Source organism: Eulemur rufifrons, chromosome 18, assembly GCF_041146395.1.
Source record: "Eulemur rufifrons isolate Redbay chromosome 18, OSU_ERuf_1, whole genome shotgun sequence".
Lineage (NCBI taxonomy): Eukaryota > Metazoa > Chordata > Mammalia > Primates > Lemuridae > Eulemur > Eulemur rufifrons.
This window is the reverse complement of record NC_091000.1, coordinates 32155300-32175540: the sequence shown is the minus strand read 5'-3', so window position 1 is coordinate 32175540 and position 20241 is coordinate 32155300. Positions and strand designations below refer to the sequence as shown.

The window sequence follows — 20241 nt, the reverse complement described above, 5'->3', positions numbered from 1 at the left end:
CTTTTCCATCAGCCTTTACAGGTATTGGGTATGTATGTGCTTTTTAAGTGAGAAATGTAAATATCTCTAGGAGTTTTGTCTGATGTCATATCTGAAAGATTAGAATGTGACCACATTTTCAGCTCAGAAGACAGCTACAGGACCTTGAAGCAAATTAATACACTGAAAAAACAGCCACACACTGTTGAAATCAGAACATGGCAGCATTCCAAATCCAGAAGGAGCATTTGTGAGTTCCTGTATTAATATTAAATGAAAAAAAATATTTGTTCATGCAACATTAAGGTTACAAATGTTCACATGCCAAAATCGGGAAATAGCAGAAAATAAGATTCTCGGGGTGACATCTGTTCTCCACTATAGTACATGTTCCATAATACAGTGTATGGTTTGAAGAGTGATTAGTTATGCAAAGCCTTTAGTGTGTAGTGTGATTAAGAACCTGAACCCCAGCTTGTAGGGAGACAGGGGAATAAAGTGAAGAGGGAGCCCAGCTAAGACTAATTCTCTCCCAGTCTGGATTTCATTGTATGATCATAGGCAAGCGATTAGCTTACCCACACCTCAAGTTCTCTATGTAAATAGAGATATTTACATTTCTCACTTAAAAAGCACATACATACTCAGTACTTTTAAAGGCCGATGGAAAAGCTTTTACCTGTCAAGACCCAATTCATGGAGCTGTATCAACTGTTAAGGAAACCGGTAACATACACAGCAGAACAGAACGCTGAACAACAACAAATCTCAAATTCTGTCTCACAAGTAAATTAGAAGCAATAATATGCCTTTTTCTAGTTCTCCCTAATTCACAGAAGGTGAGGAAAAGATTCCACTGAAGTGAAGTCTCTAAAGAATGTTGAGCCTTCACCATCAAAATTAGAGGTAGTGACTTTCTGTTACGGGATGGGAAAGGGTGCAACAGGGACAGGCTAGGACTTCTCAGCCACGTCTGCTTGGAAGTTATTTACATTCATTTACATATATCATACATCAGTGTGTGTTTTCTCTCGTTTGCCTGTAACTAGTGAAATTTTGATCAAATCAATAAATGTCTATTATATTTAAGATCTATGTAAAAAAAAAAGGAATAGGAAAAGATGTTTTCAAAGATGATCAAGTCAGAATGCATGAGAAAAATAAACACACACAACCGATAGCAATACAGGGCACATAACTAGAATATGTTGCATTTCCACTCAGGAGTAAGGTAGTCCTGCCATACTTCCAAATTTATTATTTGATCTTTAGTTTGATTTGTAACTAAAATAATGCATTGATATTTTTTCTATTTAATTTATTTGATTTCCTTTTCAATTTGAAAATTGAAATGGAAGGAAGACGTATTTTTAAAAATACATATTTCTCTTCCTTTTGTTCATCTGCTTTGGAGTTGTATCATTGAGTATTATCCGTTACTTAGAAATATCCCTAGGCTGTTGGATATTTACATTTCTGGTCTGTGAGCCAAAAATCCATTTCTTACTCTTTCCCAATCCTGAAATGATTAAATAAAAGTGGCTTAGATTTTTCATTTATTTATATTGATAGTAGCAATGCCCTAACTTTTACATGCAAGTTCAGTTCTTCAAACTCTTTGTCAATAGGGTATGCCTTTGAAGTAGGATTAAATTTATATCAAACTTTCCAACTCTAATTCCACTCCATTCTTCAACAGGGACATTTATGTTCAACTTAGCCGATGAGGCTGTAGTTTGATCTTAGGCTATGAAATGCAGTATTAAACGCATATTGGCCTTCTTGGTATCAGGTCCAAAATGAGGTCACCAGCTTATAAAAATCTTGAGGCCAGCAGCTATCAGCCTTTTTCTACTTTGACACAGGGATTAAAGGTTCTTTGCAAAGAGGGTGACTTACCCCATGGACACATCTAGAGATGTGTGCAGTATAAAGGAAGCTGGTAGAGTACATACTCTTCCTAGTTGGGCATACTGGGTTCCATTCCTGGCTCTACCTCTTACCAATTCCTTAATCATCCTGAGCTTTGATTTTTCTCATCTATAAAATGAGGACAATGATGAAACCAACCTTAATCTGTTGTTATGAGAATTAAATGAAATTATATAAGACCCTTAGCCTTAGCACAGTACCCAGAATAAAATAGGTGCTAAATAAATCTTTAGCTATTCATATGTATAATTCCTCATTCAGCTATATCTAAAGCCACAGTTTTCTCCCCCGTTAAAGAAAGTATATGGCTATTCATATTATTGAGAATGATATTATAGAAATGGCCTATTTTGTTTACTAAAAACTGTAATGTGTGCCAACTGTGTTGCTTATTATTATTGATAACAAATTACTAATACTACAAATCATTATGACATATTTTATAGGAAAATACTAATAATCCCTTCCTTCCTTTCCTGGCTAACAAAGTACTATGATCTAAATGTTTATGTCCCTCCAAAATTCATGCATTGAAATCCTCACCCACAAGATGTTGGGGCCTTTGGGTTGTGATTAGGTCATGGAGGTGGAGCTCTCACAAATGGGATTAATGCCCTTATAAAGGAGGCCCAGGAGAGACCCCTCTCACCTCTTCCACCATGTGAGGTTAGAGTGAGAAGATGGCTATCCAGGCGGAAGAGGGCCCTCATTCTGCTGGTGGTTCTGTTTTTTATAAGCTACCCATACTGTGGTATTTTGTTATAGCAGACTAAATGGACTAAGACACAAGATATTTCTCAATCCTATGTGATTCCCCCTGGGAAATAATTAAATAGATCAACAAACAGACATCTCCACCATATAAAAACATATAACTCTGCTTAATCAAATAGATAGGCTTTCTGGATCAAGGAGAAAAATATTTGTGATCAGTGTTGCCTTAAAATGTTAAAACTGTCATCAACTGACATAAATTTTATAATGTGCTAAGACCCAAGGTCAGGAGAAAGGCAGAATAGAATAGTTATATTTTCTATTAATACAGAATTCAATAGGTTGGGAACAGAGAAAGAAGACTGACAATTTGAAACTGGCTGTAGACATACAAGAATATTGCAGTGTCTGGGAGCTGATAAGGGCTTTAAGGAAATTTAGAAATCTTTAAAGGAATGGTTGATATGATCAAGCCTTGTCCATAAGAAAAGAAGACTAGAATAATTGAGAATACCCATGGATTCCAATCTTAGTGAAGAGAACTGCAGAGCCCCTAGGGGCTTACTCTTGCAATATTTGGAAATGACTGTGACTTGAATTTTAAAAAGAAACATATTCAATATTTTTAAAATACTGCGTACATGTGACACATAGCACATCACATAATTTCAGGAATAAATGAACATTAAAATCTTAGTATTTTAGAAGGTGTTTTAGAAAGTCTAAATTTTCAAATTTTAGACTATTTTAGAGAGGTTAAATTTTTTTGTGATGGTCTGCTCTTTTGTTTATTTTATTTACTCATTTATTCAATAAACATATTGAGCACCTAGTTCAACAATAAAAAGAGTAAAGAGGGAATTCTCCTATTTGCCCAACAATGATAATGTTTTCCTTCAAGGTGTTCTCCTGTGTGCCCATACTTTGTATTAAATCATAGAAGAAAACCATTGGATTTAAAGATTTGCTATCACCTAATACAGTCTTAAGGTAGACCTGCACCTGAATGCCTGTTACTTTTCTTCACTGGGATAAGTTGAAAAAACAGTCATTATAAGGTCTTACTCTGGGGCAGGTAAAAGCTGACCCAAAATAAGTTTTATAATTAAAATTTATATAATTGGTGCTCAGATTTTTGATATGCAGCAACCCAACAGATGTAAAAACCTAGGAAGAGGCCATAGAGGAGTTGGACACCAGAAATGAGGCAAAGACGCCAAGTTCCACCATTTTCTTTCCAAGTAGGTTCTAGGGGATGCATTTGGGTTGCCCCAGTAAAACTCTCTTTAAATTTATGTAGCCATAGATGTTCTTCTTTATGGTTGGTAAATTTATAGTGGAACAAATCAAGATTGTAACAGAAGATTCGTCTCTGGTGAAATTAAAACTGTCACCTCTTTGATCTTGTAGTATAATGAAATAAATGGTTAAAAGTATGGTCTTTGGAGTCAGACAGACTTAGGTTTGGGATAAGCTGTCACTTACCAACTGGGTGACCTTGAATTCAACCACCCTAATCCTGATACTCTTTTTTTTTTTTTAATTCTAAAATGGGAATGCTAATAGTACTATCTAACACATAGTGCTGTTATAAGGTTAACTATATGTGTGAAATGCATAGTATAGTGGCTAACACAATGGTCAATCTTCCGTAAATGTAAGATATTGTTTTAATTATGCATTTTTCTCTTTAACATACTTTTAACAAACTCTGATGTTGTTTTGCATAATGGAGATAAACTGCCAAAATAGTGTGAAATTAGTTATATGGTTTAAGTATTTATCTGTGGGAATTATGTTCAAGTTAACCACAGAAACCTAACCAATTGTGGATCTTTTTTTCTCATTTAATATGGAATTCACAAATAGGCAATATAGGATTGATATAACTGTTTGAGGAAGACATCAAGGACCCACCTAATTTTTTGCTCTGCCACCCTTATCAGTGGTTTTCATCTTCATTGTTGAAAGAGGGCTGCTCTACCTCCAGACATTCAAGGAGGAAGAGGCCAAAGTAAAGGGCCTGTTTACTAGACTGTCTTTATGGGGAGCAGAGGGGGGTGAGAGGATCCTCTGTAGGAATTTCTATGTATATTTCATTGTCCAGAGCTGTTTCATGGCCAGCCCACATACCTTCCTTCCCAGCTTCCAGACACATTACATTGCCATCCTAAAAAAAAAAAAAAAAAAAAAATTTAAAAATTGTAGTTCTGTTGGATATTGAATAAGTAAGTAATCATCAGTATCTGTCACAAAACCAAAAAAAAAAAAAAAAAAAAAAAACCACTCCCAGTCCTGATGATTTTTCTGAAAAGAAAAAGATTTTTAAACATTCTCAACATTGGGACATGCTGAGGGTATTAGCTAAGACTTCAAATTCTACTGTCATCATTAAGAGAGATGGTCACTGGTCTATGTAACTGGCAAGATAATAACCACATCCTTTAGATGTGATTCCTGACAGTCAGTATTGTCAGTTTGCTTCTATGCTGCAATGTAAAATTAGGTTGCCATTTAGTACGACAGTCATGATCTTGGAGATGCGACTGTCTCGTTTATGCAGTAATCTCTTATTGAGGATCCCACTGATCTTGGGAATAGAAGTAAAGGAAAAATGTAGAAACAACATCCAAATTTTCATACATGGATTTTTTTTATCGTTATATAGAGGTGACAGATATCAGTTGGCTTGCATTCTGGCAGTGATTCTTTACATTTGCATGCTTAGAGAAGGTCCCCATTGTGCACAATTTCTATGTGATCACCCTCACCGGAATTAGGGGTACCTGGTCCTAGCCATTTTCTATTACCAAAGGAATCAGGTCCTATTTTCTACTATTGATTTGAAATGACCTGCGTAAAGAACCAGATGTAGAAAACATTTACGGTTCTTTACCAGCTTAACAGATTACAAGTCAATCAGTAAGTATTATTTAGGCTAACTGTTGCCCAGCACTAAGCAAAAAAATGCCGCCCAGCTTTCCTGGGATGATCCTTCAGAAGCAGCTATATTAAGGAACCAATTCCACAAACCCTTGTTTGTGGTAGGCTTTGGCATCGATTTCCTGTGGCTTGGAGGAGCTTGAATGAGACCATAGGTCTGCCTCTGTTCTCCCAGGTTCACTAGCCAGGTTACCTGGGGTAATTATTTAAATTTTCTTGGCCTCAGTTTCCTTATATATAAGAAGTGAACATTGAACAAGACATTCCTCCTTGAACTAAGGTTTGGGGCACCATGGAGACTTACTGTGGAAACTGTTACTCAACCCCGTGCAAGTTGTGGGGTGCCTTGGGGTTCCGTGGGGTGGGAGAGGTCCGGAAATTTAATGCTTCGTTTTTGAACTCCTAAAAATAAAGGAGTTGGATCTGAAGACACCTGAGTCCTCTACTTAATCTGATGTTCTGTCAAGCAGAGCTGACAGAGCTCCCTCCCAAATTCTCCCAGATGAGTTTAAATTACTGAAAATTTTTGGAGAAAACTTTGATCAGTTTCATCTTCCCAGGACCTGTGCACGAACCTTCCAAAATTAGTAATGCAAAACTGTACTTCGTTAAGTTTTTTAAGCATTAAAGTTTGAAATGAGCCCAAAGAAGATCAAGACTGTGAACTCTTTTATGCCTAGGAATCTCCACCAGTGTTTCTAATTGGGTACAGATTGACAAAAATTGTATATAAATTCTACTATCTTAGCAGTTCATTGAATTGACATATTAACTAGCAGAAAATCCCATACTTTGGGAGAATCTTTGTAATGGTCTTTAAAGGGAAACTTGTTTACACAAAGATCTGCAGAGAGGAGGTCATAGGGAACCTAATGGGTCTGTTAGGACCTGCCATGAGCAATACCTCTGGCATTGCGCAGGGCCAGGAGTGATAAATGAAAGGGTAGGACAGGTCACCAATGCCAGCCATCTGATTTGTGGCCACTTTTCTAGTACAGCCCCAATGCTGCAAGGTAGATTCTTTAAGCTGAAAATCCTAAAAGGGTGGATGTTGGCAAGTTACCCTAAATTGAAATGACCCTGAAAAAATTAAAAGGTGATATAGAAGAGCTGCAAGCACTAGAACAAAGATATTAACCCCCAAAGAGTTATAAAGCACAGCTAACTCTGAATTTCACAAGCAGCCCTCAGAGGGTGGTAGCTTGTTTCAGGCAGAGGTAGTGTAGAGCCCATGAAACCAAAGGATAGAGCCAGTAGGAGTAGGGTCTAACCAGACAATCACATGTCCTGCCTGGAAAATGACCAGGGAGGTTTTAATCTATCCAGGAGTACAGAGAATTTCAGAATTTCAGTTTGAGTTATGGCTCAAAACTTCCCAGCCTTGATGATAAAAGGAGGAGATGATCAAAAATACCATATGTCACAATGGAAAACCCAAGTGGCCCAGAGCCTCTTCTTCGGTGGCCAGCCAGCCGATCTGGACAGTTATTTATGAGTTGAGGTCATGTTTTGGCCAATCTTTTGCTTACAACTTTAACCAAATCCTTCTCTCTTAGCATTTCTCTTGCCAAAGTCAAGTTGAGAGATGGTTCTTTGAGAGGATTATTTTGTCGGGTAATACAGAGATCTCACATGGTAAAATGCACCAACAAAGCCAAGTGATATACCAGATGCAGGGCTAAATGGTGTTAAAATTGAAAGGAAACAAACTAAAGCCCTTTCCTTTGTCCCCCTTGTTATTTGAGTTTTTGTATTTTGAATGTTTGTTCTTTTGTTTTTGTTTATTTATTTATTTATTTATTTTACAAAAAATGCTCCCTAAATGGCAGTGAAAGGCCCAAGGGAACTTTCTTAAGTAATAACTAGCTTACCTCAGAGGGGTAAGCTTTTAGGACTTTACCATTTGATCTTCCTCTTGTTCCTTCTTTATTCTAATTCTCGACACTTTACAGTTTCTAGCTTCTCTGTGCCTGGAAATATTCTAGGCTGACACTTTAAATTGTTGCTAAATTTGCACATGTCCACTTGTAAGCAAGAGTATTAAACTCAGAGCCAAAGAACAGGAGAAAGAGAAAAATCCCTTCTTTGTTTATTGTAGACTTTGGCCTTGATTTCAAATGACTTGGAGGAGACTGAATGAGATGGTGGGTCTGTCTCTGTTCTGCCAGAGGCACTAGCCAGGTTACCTGGGGTAATTACTTAAGTTCTCTTGGCCTCAGTTTCCTCATATATAAGGAGAACATTGAACAAGATGATCATTAAGGCTCCTCCTTGAACTAAGGTTTGGGGCAGGATGGAGGCTTAATTACTGGGGAAACTGGTACTCAGCCCTTTGCAAGTTGTCGGATCCCCTAGGGTGGGAGAAGTCCTGGAATTTAATGCTTTGATTTTGAACTCCTGAAAATGAAGGAGTTGGATCTGAAGATAGCTGGAGTCCTCTACTTGATCTGATGCTCTGTGAAGCAGAGTTTGATAGAGCTCCCTCCCAAATTCTACCAGATGGGTTTAATTAATGAAAACTTTTGGAGAAAAATTTGATGGGTTTCATCTTCCCAGGACCTGTGCATGAAATAAGATGTGTCCCCTTAGATCACTAGGTCATAGGAAGCAGTTTGTCATACTGTCTCTTGGCCAGTTAAGGCCTCATAATTATGAATGAGGAGCCTCAGTTCACCATAAACGGGAAGAACTGAGAGCCTTGTATTGGGACTGCTAAGATGGGATCATTCTCTCTACAATGTGTTCCTGTTTTTCCAGCTATACTTTAAGGACAAAAGTGCTTAATCCTATATACCTATTTGCTTTATTTGAAACAAAAACCTGTTAAGGAAGAGAAAAAAACCAAATCATATTCAAGGCAAAGACCACAGGTGAATAAGTAGAGAGATAAACATTTGATTGCATAATATGGAATAGCCAGGAATTTATGGATATCCCAGAGTATAAGAGTATGAAAAGAAATGTCTTCTAAGAAACAAAATCCTATGAGACTCTGTATAAAAAAAGAGATTGTCATTAGACAAGTATCTCTAAAAGAAATGAAGAGAAACTTAAATATACATTCACAGCTACTAAAAATAATGAAACAAATACTAAAGGATATGGGAATACAAATGAAGAGCAAAAATTTTAAAATAATATCTATACTCCAGGCTATTTTGTGACTTTGGAACTGATTTAAAAGCGTAATGGATATATGTATTTTCTGTTGTATATGTTATATTATACATCATAAAAAAATTTTTAAAAGGTGAGTGTCTTAACCTAAAAGAAGCTTTTAAGGGTTTTTTGTTTTGTTTCCCCCCTTCCCAAGCAGAGGAAGATAATTAAGATGGAAATATGTTCAGCTGGCTGAAAAATGATGAATGTGGAGAGTTCTTTACAGGATGCTGGAGTTTGGGAACAAAGCCTATAACCTAACATCCAAAGTCCTAAGACCAAGAGTAACCATGGGAGAGGGTTTCAGTTAAGAATATTATAAGTAATAACCAAACTAAGTGGCTGAAACAAATGAAACTTATTTTCCTCACAAAATAAGTCCAGAGGTGGGTGGTTGCTGGCTTTCATTCAGATCTGAGAAATGCCATTAAGGACCTATACTTTTCCCACCTTTCCCTTCCTCCCTTCTTGTTAGTTGGCTTTCATCCTCATGCCTCATATTCCCAAAGTGGCTGCCAGAATCCCAGGCATTTCCTCTGTACTCAGTCCAGAAAAAGAAGAGAGCTAACACTAGGCATATCTTTACTTTTATCAGAAAAGCAAAAGCCTTCTCATTGGCTAGAACTTTAGCACGTGGCTACCCCATCTGCCTCTGTAGAAGACAGGGAGAGGAAAGCTGAGAATGACTATTGTGTTAAACAATCCACAGTTTCTGCCAGAGAGTTTGTCTTAAAGAGAATCATCTTCTGGCTTGATGCTACTGGGAAGAAGTAAGAATACAGAGGCATGGCTCAGGGCTGCAAACATATCCACTAATAGAATCATGAAAGCAGTTCTTGGGTTGAGTTAAACCACCTATTCAAAATGCAGATTTTTATTATGAAGTGGCCATAGACCTTAATTAATGCTAATAAATTCTCGGTCTTTTTCACTATAAAATAAGGGTAATGTTTATGCCCTGCCACATTCGGATCCTTTCATTCAGTCATTCATTTATTCAAAAGATATATACTAAGCACTTCTTATGTATCAAGCATTGGGGCTAATGCTGAGGGTACACAAATAAATAATGCAGAACCGCTTCCCCCAGCGACTCATGTTCTAATCAGGAAGGGCGGCCAGGGGATGTATTGAGTGTTAGACTATGCAGGGTGCTCTATATACAGGAGGTGGATGTACAATATAGAAGATACGTAAATGAGTGATATAATAGGTAAAGTAGTACAGCAGAAGTATTTGTAAAAGAGCTTTGGGACAGAGAAGGGGAAATGACTAATGCTACCTTGGGAAATGGGGAAGGTTTTACCCAGGAGATGAAATCTGAGATAGGGCTGGAAAATAAGTAGGAGTTTGATATACAAAAGAGATGGTGGTGGGGAGTAGCTTTTGGTGGAGGTTAATTCAAAAGCATTGACAGATTAAAAGGGAGTAGTTTGTTCCTGAAAGGTTGAGCAGTCCACTCTGCAGAGCATTTGGGTGGTGGGAAGTGGCCAGAGCCAGGCTGTAAAGGACCTCAGAAGCCATGGGAAGGAGTTTGGCCTTGGGGAGCTGTTGGAATACAGGGCGAGACATAATCAGATTTGTGCCTCAGAAAGAACATTCTGGAACCCATGAGGTGAGAAGAGGCTGTTGGAAGGCAGAGAAGCTGTTCTGGAGGCTTTTGCAACAATCTTGGTGACAGATGATGACTCAGTTAAGGCACTGGAGTCCAGAAAGCTCTTTGAGCTAAGATGAACAACTTCTGACGACTGGTTGGATGTGCTAAAGATAAGACGTAGAGGAATCAGAAAAGATTGTGAGGTTTCTCACGTGGCACTTGGGTGGCATCATTAACAGGAAATGCAGGAGAATGTGGCATCTGTTGAGCTCCATTTCAGCTTCATCCAGCTCCATGAAAAGAGGAGCAGGCCTTACACTTCGGTAGTTGTGTTGCCGAAATAATATTCCTCTTCCCAGTGCCCTGCCCCACCTCACCCAGGTGTGATTCAAGATCAAGTTCTGGGATTAGGCTCAAAATGGCATGTGGTTGCCTTGTTCCTACGTGTAAAGTGTAAACAGATTGTGCAAACATCGAGTGGGGAGAGGAGCCACCCTGGACAAAGCCTGGGGTCCAGGCGCAGGGCTGGGGCTGACCAGGATGGGCGCCCCCGTAAGAATGCCACCTGCCTCTCCGCAGCTGCAGGTGTTCTTTCTGCTTAGCTGCAGCAGTCTTAGCAGTTTTCATCGTGTTCTAAAACCAGTAGAGGGAATTGGACAGTCTATGATACTTAAGCTTCTTGAGTACATGACTAATACTTGAAAAAATTGTTAAGAGACTTCTTTCTTTTTAATTACGTCTACTTGTTTGATATGTGCCCCAATTAATTCATTCTTGTAGTGAATGTATTAGAAGACCCTGTACTCTCTTGACCTCTCCTTATAATTATTACTGTCATCCTCCTTTGAAGCACTATTTTGATTACACACTGTAAAGGAGCCACTAAAATACCCTCTCATTGCAGCGTGGCTGAAACACTCACTGCTTGGACTCAAGGACGGTCGTCTAAGAGTGGTTCTTGTTCTCAGAAGTTCAGTTGGCCTGTTGCTCCCTTTTCACCTTCCCTTCCCCCACAACTTAAAGGTTTTTAGTCACACATTCCAATTTTAATAAGACTAGCTCTTCCCTCTGAGGTCCCAAGAGCTGTGTTTTAACACACAGATAAATCAATATATGTGCTTTATCAGTGCTGGGCTTGCTGGCAGGGGCCTCATAGCAAACATGATTGCAGTTCACCATCATTCCACCTCCCCCCCTTTCCAAACACATTCTGGTTGGTTTGTTTGTTTCTTCTTTCCTTAGATGACTCTCTGGCAAGGCTTCGTTCAAATGAAAATTGATCCAGTTGACTCATCCAAATACAGGTGGAAACCTGTGTTTGGAAAGCAGTTTTAACCAAATTGTGGAAAATAAAGTTCTTTCTTCTGATGTTGTCTCTGACCAGTGTTCTGAGCATTTTCACCTGCCTGGATCTTAAAAAAAGTTCTTTCCACCATTTAATTATCACCACATGGTATCCGGTTCTATAATATAGAACTGTGCTTTAAGAAGATTCACAATAATTGACCGAGGTAAAGGACAAGATATTAACTCAGTATATCATTTGTCTTGTTCTTCAGAGAGAGGCCGAAAGGCTTATTAGTGGCCTATTCAAGTGTCCTTTTGGAAGTGTCCCCTTCCCTCTTTTTGGTGCTCTCTGTCACCTGTCTCATTACATTACTGTAGAAGGAATGTGTGTATAATCCATTACAGTTCAGTGAGAAGAAATGTGGATAAGAAAATTAAATATAATCCTATAGATAATAAGAAAATAAACACATTTTAAGATGACAAGGGAATGTATTAACATCTGCTTATTTCATTCATGGCTGTGAATTATGTGCAGATAACTTGTGGTACTCAACTATTTTCCCAAATATGATGAGACTTTGGGGAAATTCTAGTTATTCATTCTCACATTAGGGAATTTTATGTGGAGCAGTATGCAGTTATCATCACTGAGTCTGCTTAACATAAGTTCCTCATTAAGCATTTTGTAAAACCTGGAAGAGAGAGCAAAACTTTTCTTCATGTTAATAAATAACAGTGAAAATGTATTGCCTTTCAAGGGATTGAACCGTTTATTTTCACATCAGAATTTGAGGTTTACATTTCTTTATTTACTGTCTTGTGGCAAGATTCTACATTTCTAAAATTTTTACGTGCAGTTTAGCCATTCACTCATCAAACAAGTATTTGTTGAGTACCTACTGTGTACTGGGCCCCGTGCTGTCAGTCTGCTAGAGGGTTAGATTGGCTGGTCTTTAGTGGTGAAAGAGAGAAACACTGGGGACTTGACTGCAATTGGAATCTGCTTGCCACTGCGGCTTTCAGGAGTGTCTTAGAGATAGGAGGTGAGCATGAAGACCACTTACAGGGGCTTATTTGCATTCGCTAGCCACACTCTTCAGAGGGAAGTCTCTGCTAAAATCCTGAATGTCGACTAAAATGAAATGTGTTCATTTTGCCTTGTTTCTTCCTCACGATGCTTTGTTCTTTTGGCCCAGAAACAGAAAAGATAGTACTAGAGGCAGGAAACGGATTGCCATCCTGGAAATTCAATGACCAGCTTTTTCCCTGTGATGTGTGTGGGAAAGTGTTTGGCCGACAGCAGACATTGTCCCGACATCTCTCACTGCACACAGGTGAGTCAGGGCTTCAGCTGTAAGCCCTCCACACTCCGTCACCAACTTCCCTCTTATCAAGAAGCTGAGTTTCTGTAAGAGGAGTATTACAGGAATGACGGAAACGTGTTTATCCTAACCTTTTCAAGCCATTTTACTGGGCATGTTTAAAGAAGACCCTCGAAAGGCTTTTTTATTTATATTGAAAGGGCTCATTGAATTCCAAGTAACACCGATGAGAAAAGGTACACATTTAGGCATATCCAGGTAAGATTCTTGAACTCTATAAAGAATTTATTGATCTCATCTTGAGGCTGCAGGGGATGGGGACTCACCCCATCTTTTTGGCTCATCTTCTTGTGTGTGGGAACAGTGGGGAAAAGAGCACCTTGATGGAGAAAGTTTCTGCGTTTGTTTACATGTAATAGTGGAGAAATATGGTTGGTTCTGAGGGTTGGGAAAAGGAAAGCAACCAAGTCAATGAAGTATAAAGGAGGAATAAATAGTAACTTAATCAGTGTAGCAAAAATAAGTGAAGACAAAAAAACAGAAGGTGAAATCAATAGTAAAAGTAAAACAAGATGGAAATAATAAAATCAAGCATTTCAGTTTTTACATTGAAAGTGAAGCCTTTAAAAAAATCCAGATATATCTTGTATATAGGAAACACAAAAACAAAATGAAAAGTTCAAAATAAAGGTTTTTTACATCACACAAAATAAAAAAGAAAGCAAGAGCAGGAGTATTAATATGACAGGATTAATTTCATCCTTTTTTCCTCTTTATATTTTTAATCTTAAATTCCACTAAAGACAAAATTTAGTTATATACTTAGTCACAAAGAAAAGTGGAGTTTTCATAAGGCCACATTCTCTGAGCATTCTTAAATGAAATTTAAAACAACCAAGGATCAATAAAATATCCTACCTAATTGGATCAAAGAAAAGGGAAGAAGATCAAAATTCAAATAACAGATATCTAGAAGGAGTGAAAAAAGAACACTTCATACCTAAACCTGGCATAAAGGGCTACAGCACTAGTCAGAGGAAATTTATAGACTTAAATGCTTTAATTAGAAGACAAGAAAGACAAAAATAAAGGAACTAAGCACTCATCTCAATGAATTAGTAAAAGAACAACAAAATCTAGGAAGAAGACAGCCATAAAATAGGTAAATCTCTTTAAGCCTGATTAAGAAAGGAAAGCAAAAATACTCAAAATTAGCAATGAAAAAAGAAGCCTAATCATCAATGTAGATGATATTAAAGAATTATTAGAGAAAAAGGACACCTCTATGTCAAAAAAAAAAAAGAGCTAAAAACTTAGATGACAGATAATTTAAACATAATTACCAAAATTGATCCAAGAAGGGGGAGGGAAATTTGAATAAATCAGTTACCAAAGGGGAATTTGGAAAGATGAAGGAAATATTATTAATGAAGACATCAGGTCCAGAAATTTTCCCAGGTGAGTTCTTTCTAACCTTTGAAAAGAGGAAATTCCAATATTATTAAACCTTCCCAAGTGATAGAAAAAGATAAAGAGCTCCATAGTTCACTTTACGGAGGAAGCATAACCTTAATAGCAAAACTTAACAACCTCGCTTATTAATACAAATGCATACATTGTAAAGAAAGGGCTCTATTTTATCTGCACTGTCCCCCCTCACTCCCACCCAGCCCTGCTGAGCTGCCAGCCCTTCAGCTGTTAGGGACCACCTATGGTAATAAGGAAGCCTGACATTTTGTAGAGAAAAACTTGTTTCCATGTTCTTCCCTGTGAAGTAAATGGCAGGTATTGTCTTTAAGCCAGGCCCAGTAATACCAAGTGAGCATTAAGGGTAGAAAAATGACATTGTTTTTTCCTTCTTCATTACCTTTATCTGTACAATGAAAGCAAAGCCTGCTCCTTTTACTTTAATTTGCTTGATTAATCAAATGAATTCCGAATGCCACTCTGGAAACGATCCTGAAACATTCGTCAGTTTTATGAGAGGGTTTCCATTAGGATATTAATTGAAATTTTTTATTTTATTTATATGAAATGAAATTTCCAATTAAGTTATTTCACACAGCATTTTTTTTCCCCTTTAATTTCATTAGTATTTTTATTTCTTGGCTGACCCAGGCCTGGAGCTTAGGGAAAATGATGGGGCCCCTCTTACACTGCATTCCCCTTGCTGTGCACAGCACTCCTCCCCCAACACACAGGGGTGCGTGTGCACAAACTCACACACACTCACACGATATTCTTTTGGCCCCTGTGGGGGTCACCGTATCAGGAAGGGGGACTGTGGGTGTCCAGGAAAAAGCAGATTGTCTAGTTGCTCTGAGACTTTATTTTATATTTAGAAGTATTAATACAGGAGTGACCTGCTGGATAAAGACTTTTAGATACTTACAATTCCAAGGCATTACCTCTGCCCCCATTTGGAATGATATTTGAACCATTTAATTCTGAAACCTTTAACTGATCTCTTGTAAGGTGTTGGAATTTCATTTTTTTGAGAGCCATTTGGGTTTTTTTTATTTTTCCTGTTTCTTCTTTCCCAGAGGAAAGAAAATACAAATGCCACTTGTGCCCCTATGCTGCTAAGTGCCGTGCAAACCTGAACCAGCACTTGACCGTCCATTCCGTGAAGCTGGTGAGTACAGACACCGAGGACATTGTCAGCGCCGTCACCTCTGAAGGCAGTGATGGGAAGAAACACCCTTATTATTACAGGTGAGTTGTGGACGGAAAGTGTTACTCTGGGTATCTCAGACTCCTGGCTTCAACACCCTCTGCCTGTCTGCTAGGGGAATACATCATGAGCCCCCTTTTCTCAATCACAGCTGACCGTCATTTTGGTATTTTCTTTGCTTAGATTGAACCCTGCAGTGGCACAGACTCTGCTTTTGGCGTGGGTGGCCCTGGTAGAATTAATTGAAAGAGAAATGCTCTTGGAGGTGGCTCCCTGGGGTGGAGGTCCAGAGAATGACCAGTCTCTGGGGATGGTTAGCTTTTAGGTCTCTGCAGCTCAGAAGCTCCCACCTGTGAAACTATGTGCCTTGCTGCTTCCTGAGAATTGTAGGGGGAAAAACGAGGAAAAATAAATCTGAGAACCCTGAGGAAATAGCCCAGAAAAAGCATTACATATTTTTCCCCGGCTGTGTTTCCCTTTAGTACCTGGATTTTATGTTTTCCTTTCATATTCAGCCATGAATCAATATTGGTTTGGTCACCATGAAACCCCAAGTTTCAGGCTCTCTACCAAATTTTGCCCCAGAGAGACGTCACACAGATTGGCAGAAACTTGCTTTTGCACAAAATGTCTCCTTGGATGGGTGGCCTCTATCAGAAGTTGTCACAGATAGGGCTGCCTCTTGCTCGGAGTGCCATATGACGCCATTAATGTGTTTTCATTACTACAAAGGAGGGTTTCCAGAGCCAGAGAGAAGCTCATGTAGTATGAGGTGCTCTCTGGGTTTATCAGTGGACCAGCACCACCAAATATCTTGGCAACATCGCCCCATATCTCTTTGCCCAAAGGAAGCACTTAGGTGAAATGCAGCATCTGGAATCTGTAGTTTTTAATTAACTTTATGATTGTTTAGCATCATTACAGCATGTATGTGATTGTTACATTATGCTGGCCCTTAATCTGTTTGGCACAGTGACCACTTCAGAGGCATCCCAGAAAGCAGAAGAATTTTCTAGTGCAAAACCTTTTGGTATAGAGGAAATGTGCGTAAAATTCCAGTTCTCTTGAATATGCCACATATAAATGGGTAGCCTACATTTAGAAGCATGTATCACTCTTCTCTCTCCCCCTCTGTAATTTCGTCCTTTCATATAGTTGTCACGTGTGTGGGTTTGAGACCGAGCTCAATGTCCAGTTTGTCAGCCACATGTCACTCCACGTGGACAAGGAACAGTGGATGTTTTCCATCTGCTGTACTGCCTGCGACTTCGTCACCATGGAGGAAGCGGAGATAAAGACTCACATTGGCACCAAGCACACAGGTGACCATTTCTGTCAGTCCTTCTTACCCTCCTCTTCCATCCCCTGCACCACAGAGTGCCTGCCACATGGCAGAAGCATCCTCGCCACCATGAGACTTTGACATGTCCTTCCATGGAAAGAAGGACTTTCCCAGGAAAAGAACTACATTTCCCTGTAGTCATAATGCTGTTGCCTGGCATGCCTGTGCCTCACTGCTCTGAATGACTTACAAGTTCGAGTTCAGTGAGAGATGCTGAGCTATTTGCTCGTTCCTCATCCTGGGTCCTCTTCCTCATCCCCATGCCTAATAGCCACTAAGCTCTTACAGTGCCTCAGGCTCATGCCTATGCACACTGCATCTCATTTAAGCCTCACAGCAACCCTTCAAGGTAAATACTGTTGTTATCACACTATACAGTACACGTAGAGAAACTGAGGCTTCACAGAAGTGGGGTATTCCATCCAGGGTCAGCAACTGGGATGTGACTACTGAAACTCAGCCCAGAGTAGGTTTCGTTCCAGAGCTTGCTCTCTGCATCGTTGCTGTTCTGACAGCCTTGAGAAACACTTGGCAGACCTTTGAACCTTTCTGTTTTGCTATGTCAGGGCCCAGCGCCCCTACCTCTGTGGGCTCGGTTCCTCTCATGAACCTGCAGCCCTGATGTTCTCCATATTGACGCATGGCATGTGTGTTCAGGAGCAAAGAAAACCAGATCCTCCTGAAACAAACCGATCACTTCTAGGCCATGGCCAAGACTTCGCCAGTGCTCACCTTTCATTTAAGCTTCTTGCCATTCTGGTTAGCTTTTTCCATTTATTGATATTAACATTTTGACTTCACCATGCAATTATACTCTCACAAGTGATGGTTACAGATGACACCAGCGTGGAGTCATTAAGTGAGAGTGAGGAGCGCTCCCCCTGCATTTGCGGTGCTTACAAATTAAGAGCTGATGTTGCTGACTGCCAGCCCTGAGTGTTGGGTCAGCCTCTCACATCACCGGCCCTTGAAGGATTCAGGAAGGGGAATTTCCCTGACAGTTGTGCTGACGATGTGCACAGCAGAGAAGGATCTCTCTGTACTTCTCTGCACGCTTTGGCTCAGTGGTGCCAACAGCAATAAAAGCTTGTTTTTGTCAGTAAATTGAGCAGCCATGACTTGGAGGTCTGCAGAGAGCCGTTATGCTGACTGAGAAGGTGCCATTTTTACAGTCAGTTGTCTGACTGTAACCACATTAGCCTGTGGGCAGCAGGTGAGCTGGGAAACCCACGTTGAAGACAAATTAAATTCAGCCTTTCTGGAGTGGGTAATGGAGGAAAAGGCCAGCCTGTCTTCCATTTCCACTGGCTTTTCAGATACTCTTTTTTTCTTTTTTCTGTTAAACCCTTGTTCTTCTAACGCTCTTCACTCCAAAGTGTGCCTGAACCCAGCTGAAAACCTTCCTACCTCCCACCCACTCCCTAATCCCATTCTACCATAAGGACACTATAGAAACCATAATGGCTGGGAAGAGGCTGAACTTATCATCATTTCATTATCATCAATGCAAACTTCACATTTACAACTAACCAGTGCAAACATACTCACTCCTAATTGCCACAGTGAATATAGCAAAGATCTTGTTTCCTCTGCAGTGACAGGGCACCTTGTCTAGCTGGGAATATTCTGCTTTGGTAGTACAGAGAGCCAAGAGTGAAATGTATTAGTTTCTTCTTTAATTCAGTAGAAGCCTTCAATGCTGCTGCTATTAGAATAAGGTTAAAACCTATTTTATAAGCCAGGACCCTGCAAACTTTTTTTAAGAGACCAGACAGTAAATATTTTAGGTTTTCAGGCCATATAATTTCTATCACTGCTACTCAACTCTGTCATTGGAACTTGAAAGTAGTCATAGATGATATGCAAATAAATGAGTGTGTCTATGTTGCAATAAAACTTTATTTACAAAAATAGTAGGCTAGTTTGGGCCCAAGGGATATAGCTTGCTGACCCCTGTTATAAGTTAAAGATCTCACAGGGAGAGTTTTCTATATTTAGTGCTGTTTTGAGCTATTTGAATTTGACCCAGAATATATCAATCTAAATCTATAAATGAATAAGCTGTATTATTGCACAGTTCTGATATAAAGCGTGTGTATATATATGTATATAAAGCATATGATATATATGTACACCATGTAGCATATATAGCAATATATATTCCTAAGAATAGGGAGCTTGTCTAAGTCACTGCTTTTATCCCCACTCACCAGTGTAAGTGGGGAGTAAATGTTCATTCAGTAAGTGAATACATATGTATACAAGTTCATGTACATGTATTTGTGCATTCTGAATAAGAAAATTGCTCAGACATGGCCCTTGCTTGAACCTTAGAGTTCTGCTGTCTTATTTCTATACTCTATGTGGAAGAAGTTACTTGATATGGGGAAAGTACACATTGAATTCTAGATCTGGGTTCTAGACCCCATGTAACATATATAGCATTGTGAATTTAGGAATTCATATCACTTCTCTGGGCATCCATCCATTCTCTGAATTTTTATTAATAGATTTGCAGGAATATGCCCTACAGGCCTACGATTCTCTAATTCTACGAGACTTGCGCTTTAATTTGATTTACCTGTCTTAGGAAAAGGCACCTATGATTTCAGGACCCTAGGAAATCCGCAGTGCTGTCTTGTTACTAATACTCAAGTGAAGTTGGGATCTTCAGGATGAGCTTTAATCAACAACACACATTTACTTAGTCTCCTGTGAGCCCATGCTTTCTCACACTCCCTCATGGGTTGCTGTTACCTAAGGCACACCCGTGAAAGGAATACTGAGGGGGTCTCTGAAGGACTGTCATCTCTTGAGATGTTTCTGCATAGTGACCTCTTCTCACCCTCTTCTCCCGCTTCCTGGCTGCTTATCCCTGCAGGAGGAAAATAGCCCCTCTGGTGCTTGGGACCTCTTCAGTGCAAATTTTGCTGCAATTTTTAAATGTTGCAGAAAGTGGCATTGAGGAATCTGAATAGCTATTCGAAAAATAAAACCATCAATACCTCACCTGACACTGATACCAAAATAAGTTCCAGATGACTTACAGAATCCCTGTTAACAAATCAGCCCTAGAAAAGCTTGAAGAAAATAGAACAGAATTTTCATCAGACTTACAGAGTGAGGATTTGTAAAAGCTTAAGTGATAAAAAAAGAAATCACAAACAAAAAGCACTAAGAGATTTGACACGTAAAAATTTCTTCTGTTTGCAAAGGAACAAAAAAAAAAAAAAAAGGAAAACCAAAATCACAGTCTGAAAAATGTGTTTATAAAAATGACAAAAGGTTA

At 39.1% G+C, this 20241-nt stretch overlaps 1 protein-coding gene across 3 annotated transcripts in view; it reads left to right on the top strand.

Annotated features, from left to right (window-relative positions):
- ZNF827 (zinc finger protein 827) overlaps nucleotides 1-20241 on the top strand; it is a 162206-nt gene that overhangs the window by 129298 nt on the left and 12667 nt on the right. For all 3 annotated transcript variants that reach the window (XM_069493311.1, XM_069493312.1, XM_069493313.1), the window contains exons 9-11: nucleotides 12811-12948; nucleotides 15480-15651; nucleotides 16766-16932. In XM_069493311.1, the coding sequence (XP_069349412.1) occupies nucleotides 12811-12948; nucleotides 15480-15651; nucleotides 16766-16932 (477 nt within the window). The remainder of the gene's footprint in view (nucleotides 1-12810; nucleotides 12949-15479; nucleotides 15652-16765; nucleotides 16933-20241) is intronic.